A 6,920-nucleotide genomic window follows, 5' to 3' on the forward strand; every position below is an offset into this window, starting at 1 on the left:
ATTAGACATATGTATAATAATAATCCATGTCATGTATTAGGTGTCAATACAAATCAGTTGGTAATTATTAATTATTTAATTAATTTTCATGAAAAATCAGTATGTTAGACGGTAGTATTTTTCTACCAAAAGCTTCATAGTGTCCTTCCCATCCCACCGACCGGCCACTGCTGCCCACACCCTCTCCGGCATTTAAATCGAACAATAAAATTAGGTCACCATCTCCGGCGATCTAATTCTACACACAAAAAGCCAACACATCAAATCTTAATCCAGATCGACGGTGGAGGCCGTCACCTAGATGTTGTGGCAGTGGTCGGAGCCTGTGCTCCTTCGATTAACCACCGACCTAAACGCAAAATGAGAGCAAAGCGAGATGTGGAGGTGGTTGGCGATCAATTAAAGAACGACAAGGGAGGTGCTTTTGTGTTAGCAAGCAAGACGTTTGGTTAATTAGTCATAATGACGGTGGTTTTAATTTTTTTGGTGAAAAAAAGAATTTAGATTTGATAGAGAGAGAGAGATTTTTATTTTATCATTTAATTTAATAAAATGATTTGCCAACTCATTATTATGTAAGATTATTACTATCTCCGTCTTAAAATAGATGCAAATTTTTACATGTAATTTACATTGAAAAATTTGTATCTATTTTGAGACGGAATGAGTATTATTGTATATATGTCAATCATTAATCGGTAATTTAAATATGACAGGGTGAATATAAATTACATAAGAATTTCTTAACCGCATGCAAGTGTGAAAATTGAAGCCATGTACAATATGTAAACGTCTCCTATTCCCACCACGCATTGCTCACATTTCATCGCAGAATAAAACAAAAGTCTTTTGGTCAAAAGAATTTGCCGAATGTAAAATTCTATACTAAATGAGAAACTACCTATGGTAACTGACTTACTACTACAACAAGTCAACATGTGATTTGTTTTTTTTGTTTTTTTTTTTTTTTTTATGTTAAGTCAACATGTGATTTTGCCAAATGTAAAATTCTAATAATAAATGAGAAATTCTATAATAAATGTACTTCTTCTCTCCACTTAAATGAATTGCCTTGTATATATTTGGTTTAATATTTTGATATTTCAGTGTTCCATTTTGTAGTTTACAAGAAAATTCGCAGAGAAATTGAGGTATTGTAATGGGTGATCTTTAATTCTTTCAGAACATGTTGTCAAACAGATGAATAAAAATAAAAGTTATGTGGGTCTTGAATTGTATACTCTACACATGCAAATGCTAATTTGAGATTAATTTTGCAGGAAATGACGATCCATGATATTGCTAATGGAGCTCCTTCCAAGGTACAGTCTTGCGATTACAAATTTAAATTCCATCGACTATAGTCATGGTAAACTCTTTATTTTAATTTTAATTTTTATTAACAGGGAAGGTATACTGCTATGGTAGTCTGCTGGCTTCTCGGAAATGGAGTTCTTTTTCCATGGAACAGCATGCTTACAATTATAGATTACTACATTTACCTGTTTCCGGTAATTCCTATGCATGTCATTTTTTCGTCTTGATTTAATACGCCCTCCGTATTCAATAGATGACGTTTTATCTTTTTTGGTTTATTCAAAAATTAATGTATCTTAACATTAATAATGACTAAATACATCTATTTTTCTATAAATTTAAAAAGTTAAAACGACATTTATTCAAATAGAGATGTGGTACTAATAAATTTTGAATGAAATAAATTTATGTGATAAATAAATAAGTTTGAATTGCTGGAAATGCTATTTGATTTCCTTTTGCAGAAATATCACACCTCAAGGGTCATAACTCTCTTCTATCAGCCATTTGCCATCGGAACACTTGCAATTCTCACATACCATGAGGCTAAAATCAATACCAGAATCCGGATTTTGTTTGGATTTTCTATGTATTTCATGTCCATCCTTTTGCTTTTAATTGTAAGAACACATTCTTTTATTTTTATTTTGAAAAAACACATTTGCAAATTCACATTTTTCTGAATTTAAACACACATATCATAATGAATTTTACAGTTGGATTTAGCAACATCAGGAAAAGGAGGAATCGGAGTTTATGTGGGAATTTGTATCGTAAGCGGCGCATTCGGATTTGCAGATGCTAACGCAGAGGGAGGACTGGTCGGAGATCTTTCATGCATGGAATCAGAATTCATTCAAGTCTGTATACTCACATTTTGTGCTGAAACTAACATACTGCAATTTACTTTAATTTTAATTCTAATCGATCGGTTCAATAAACATTTTTTTTTTCGTTCTTAGTCTTTCTTTGCAGGTCTGGCTGCATCAGGGGCTATAACATCTGCTTTGAGGTTGATTACAAAAGCTGCATTTGAAAATTCGAAAAATGGTCTACGGAAGGGTGCCAGTATGTTTTACTACTCTTATATCAGTATAATAGAAGCTTTTCAAGCTATTTATGGGCTTTATTTTTTTTTTTTTTTGCTAATGAGTATACGATATCAAATCAATTCGTATGTTCTTATTAATGTTGAATTGCACAATTGCAGTTCTGTTCTTTGGCGTATCCTGTTTTTACGAGCTACTTTGTGTTCTTCTTTACGCATTTGTCTTCCCGAAAATTCCAATTGTTAAGTACTATCACTTAAAGGCAGCCTCCGAAGGATCCAAAACAGTTTCGGATGACCGCCAGACCCAGATAGTATCAATCGAAGAATCGGTATGGTTTCTATAGAATAAAGTTTTGCTATTTTTTATTCCTATTTATTTATTTATTTAATTTTTGCAATTACTGTATATGGTTTTAATTTAAACAGGTTAAGAGTGATCCAAATCAACTACAAAGATTAAGCAACAAAGAGCTCTTGCTTAAGAATATAGATTACATAGCTGATATATTCCTGATATATCTTCTCACATTGTCGATTTTCCCTGGATTTTTATTTGAATATACAGGAAAACATAGTCTGCGTACATGGTAAGCATTTCTTTTATTCGATAAATTTTAATCTATGTACGAAAGCCATGTTATCTGAAAAATGTTGTTTCCCCGTTTAAAGGTACTCGCTTGTTTTGGTAGCAATGTTTAATGTATGGGATCTAATAGGGAGATATACTCCAGTCCTAAAACCTTTGAATATAGAATCACGAAAGGGTTTGATTATCGCGGTTCTTTCTCGCTTCTTGTTCATCCCTGCATTCTATTTTACGGCGAAGTATGGTAAACAAGGTTGGATGATTATGCTTACATCCTTGTTGGGATTATCTAATGGTCATCTCACTGTTTGTGTCATGACTTGCGCACCGAAAGGGTATAAGGTTAGTTATTGAAAAAATTCTACTTTATAGTCTTTAACATTTTCCATTCACATCGTTTTCACCCCTCCAATTTCTCTTCTTCCGAGAGTAACACCAACGTTTTTGTTTCGCGCACCCATTGGTGAGAAGTCAGACTTACACCCAATGAATGATTTACACGTTCGGGGTACCTTTGGGACGAGGAGATGATGGATGGTGTAAAAATGGTATGAATGGAAATGTTAGGGGTATTGTCTCGTTAACTATTTTCATAACATCAACGGCTAAGAACTTAATTTAATACATACTACATCCGTCCCTAATTAAATATCACATTTTCTATACATTTTATATATAAAAAAAAAGTGACAATTAATTAGGGACGGAGGGAGTATATATTTATAAATATGGCGTGGGATTTGTAGGGACCGGAGCAGAATGCATTGGGGAATTTGCTGGTGTTGTTTCTCCAAGGAGGCTTATCTGCTGGTGTTACCCTTGATTGGCTCTGGCTCATTGGCAAAGGATGGTAGTACAAGTCAATTATTGAAAAAATAATATTGTGAATCCTTCAACTATGAAATTCGATGGTACAACATTATTCATGTATAGTTTCCAATAGTTGCACCTCACTCAATTATCAGACTGTCAGAGTGAAAACCAATTTGGGATCAACTTAAGACTCAGTATTTGAAGGAAAATCTCAATCTTAAATCACATTATTATCTTTTTCAAAATTTAACCTAATATGATTACTCTCTCCATCCAAACTTAGATGCAAATATATGGGTTTTTGCATAAATTAAAGAAACAAATATGAAATCATTAGCATATGAGTGATGTATGTACAATGCTAAGATGTACTGAAAAAGTTGGTGGTGGATAAAATGGGAATAACATGTTTTTTTTACCTTCAAATTTTCATGTGAGACAAAAAATTATGTATAGATTTGCATCTAATTTGGGACCGAGGGAGTATACATTTGAAGACTAAATTTTACAGTACCACGTATAAAACAAGAATAAGATGATGAATACAAAGTTGGAAAACTAACAATGCATTGCCAGTTGCATAATCTCATATAGATATTTGACATGATAAAACAATCTGATGGATTTTATTGGAGGATGAATCAGAGTCATAGAGGGAATGGAAGCTAACTAACATATTGCTTCTCAAGAAGGCTTCCGCAGAATGCCAAGTCGAATCTCTCTTCCGGAGGATCTCCGATGCAATCAAATACTGCATCCGCATTCAGGAAGTCTTCATCGGCTGTGTAGCTGCCAACCAAACATAGAAATTGTGATGTTTTTTACAAGAAATCAAATTTGAACTTCAACACAGAGATTCAGAATATATAAAAATGTTACCCGCTCTTTGTTACTATACACTTCATTCCAGCAGCTTTCGCTGCTGCAAGTCCAATGGCACTGTCCTCCACAACAACACAACTACAATAGAAACAAGATAATGAAAATCATTTTCTTTTAAGCAACAAGTCTTAAAAATGCAGCAATGTAAAGAAGAAACAGTGGATAAATTTATTTTGGCAACGATTTCATGAGATTGTCGCATTTGGTTGGTCCTTCCGGCTAGAAACGAGTTCATCATTTGAATAAATATTGAGAATGTCCTATAAAAACTACAAGTACCTTGAAGGATTGACACCAAGCGTTTCTGCAGCCAGTGTATAGATGGCCTGAGAATGACAGCAAGATAACAATTTAGTGACAAAGCATAATATGCCAATGAAGAAGTTATTACATCCAGATGAGTTGAGGTGAATAAAAAGCTTACTGGGTCAGGCTTTTTGCGAGGGACAACATCTCCTGCAAATATTTTTATTTTCTCTGCTCTCTCAGGTCCTAACAAACAAGATACTATTGCAGATACCTGAATAAAAATGAGAAACTCATGTAGATCAGTCGTCAAACTCTTAATCCTAGTACCTTTAACAAGACATCCAAGACATGAAACGCTTTATCCTCTACTCTAGACACAACATAAAGCTCTAGATTCAAGTTTAAGGATTTAATGCAATGGTTCATTTCCACTGACAGTCAATTTTACAATCCTTTGTCGACTTAGGTAATTTACAGTGGTAGAACCTGATTATGCATACCGCCTTCTCATTGGAAGTGCTGCAGACTGCAACTTTAACATCTTTCGCTAGAGCCTGATCAATCAGCCTGCGAATCGAAACTTAGAAAATAAGCAATGTGAAAACTCTAAACTCTGTCGGAAGAGTATGCTAATCATATTATATATAATCCTATGATTGCAGAATATCAGCTATCTACAAATCAGGCAGATTACACAAAGATCATGTTACATAATTAATAGTGCATCGCAGTCAAAGGTCATAACTTGATATATACAATCAGGCTATAGGATATTGAAAATGTTACTAGTTGAATTTATGCTTAGAGACATTTGTGGATTAAAGTTACTAACTTAGCAACTCCTGGACGAAGAGGGAGCAATCTTTTTTCGATAAGGGCCATGAATAACTCTGTCTTCCTCTTGTGGAGAGACGCTATGAATTCTTTCCTTTCTTCTTCACTCTTTGGCGCCTTGTCTGGCCAACCCACCTTGTTAAAGTAGGCAGTCATTCTACGCAAAACAGACCAAATGATAAATTTAAACTTCCAATCATCAAATCCCAATTGCTAACAACAAAATCAATTATACCATTAGGAAGTGATCAGACAGTGTTTACCTTTCTTTCCCACCTCCAATTTTGAGCAATTCACCGTACAATTCCACGTCCCAGGTTACGCCCAATTCTTTCTGTATATTATGAATACTAAATAATCGATAGTGTTTGAAAATTGAAATTAAAATGGCCATTCATCCATTCATACAGTAAAAGGGGGGGGAAACCTCATTAAAAGTGTCGTTGAAAGATATCCTGTGGCCATCTTTTTCAGTATCGACGAGTACACCATCGCAATCGAACAGAAGAGCAGATGGAATTGAAGAAGAAGATGAAGCTGAACAAAAGATCATGCTTCCTCTTCTTCTTTTGCTGATTACCATTGTAGTTGGTTTATAACATACTTTTGTTCCGAGAAGTGAAGACGACAATGGTGGTAGCATGCTAATTTCATGGTGGGTCTTTTTGGGGAAGAAGCCATTATTGTTGTTGTGATGAGAAAATGGAGTTTTTGATATCACTAAGGAGAGAGAGCTGGTTGCTACTGAAGAAGCCATTGGAGGTAGCTAAATGATCACTGTTTGATCAGATCAGCTCGGAGTTGCACTTTTAATTAGTTATGTGTCGTTTCAACGAAAAAACTAACTTATCCTCATAGAGGATAGCATAATAGCAATACCACAAATGTTATGTATGGTGGATATTGGTCATGTGGTATTTGATTTTCTACATCCACAGGCAAAGCAATGTAGTCAATGTGTTAAACAAAATGTGAATCCCTTAACTAGAAAAGTGTGGATGGGACTATATATATCCATATTCCATGTATTATGTGTTTGTACTTTTATCAATCCTCTGTTCTAGAGTTGGTAAGGACTTGGCATTGCTAGTGAAAATTCTCAATAGCCAAATTCGTCCGAAGAGCGATGATGCCCTAATGAATCAGGATATGTTCGTTTTGTGTGTTAAAGTATGCACATTTTAAATT

The 6,920-nt window shown here is 34.5% G+C and overlaps 2 protein-coding genes across 2 annotated transcripts; one reads left to right on the forward strand and one right to left on the reverse strand.

Annotated features, from left to right (window-relative positions):
- Nucleotides 1-360: 360 nt before the first annotated feature.
- Nucleotides 361-3,808, forward strand: LOC139881449 (equilibrative nucleotide transporter 3-like). Its single transcript, XM_071865923.1, has 11 exons — nucleotides 361-448; nucleotides 1,123-1,151; nucleotides 1,281-1,322; nucleotides 1,407-1,511; nucleotides 1,782-1,937; nucleotides 2,034-2,177; nucleotides 2,280-2,385; nucleotides 2,528-2,697; nucleotides 2,795-2,955; nucleotides 3,038-3,296; nucleotides 3,701-3,808. Exons 1-11 carry the CDS (start codon nucleotides 361-363, stop codon nucleotides 3,806-3,808), a joined length of 1,368 nt encoding a protein of 455 aa, XP_071722024.1.
- Nucleotides 3,809-4,432: 624 nt separating this feature from the next.
- LOC139881450 (CBBY-like protein) lies at nucleotides 4,433-6,489 on the reverse strand. Its single transcript, XM_071865924.1, has 8 exons — nucleotides 6,160-6,489; nucleotides 5,996-6,066; nucleotides 5,731-5,889; nucleotides 5,399-5,465; nucleotides 5,074-5,169; nucleotides 4,929-4,975; nucleotides 4,647-4,727; nucleotides 4,433-4,556 (listed from the first exon to the last, which is right to left on the reverse strand). The coding sequence occupies exons 1-8, from the start codon at nucleotides 6,487-6,489 to the stop codon at nucleotides 4,433-4,435; spliced, it is 975 nt and encodes a 324-aa protein (XP_071722025.1).
- Nucleotides 6,490-6,920: the final 431 nt, after the last annotated feature.

This window comes from Rutidosis leptorrhynchoides, unplaced genomic scaffold (genome assembly GCF_046630445.1).
Source record: "Rutidosis leptorrhynchoides isolate AG116_Rl617_1_P2 unplaced genomic scaffold, CSIRO_AGI_Rlap_v1 contig156, whole genome shotgun sequence".
In the NCBI taxonomy this organism is placed as follows: domain Eukaryota; kingdom Viridiplantae; phylum Streptophyta; class Magnoliopsida; order Asterales; family Asteraceae; genus Rutidosis; species Rutidosis leptorrhynchoides.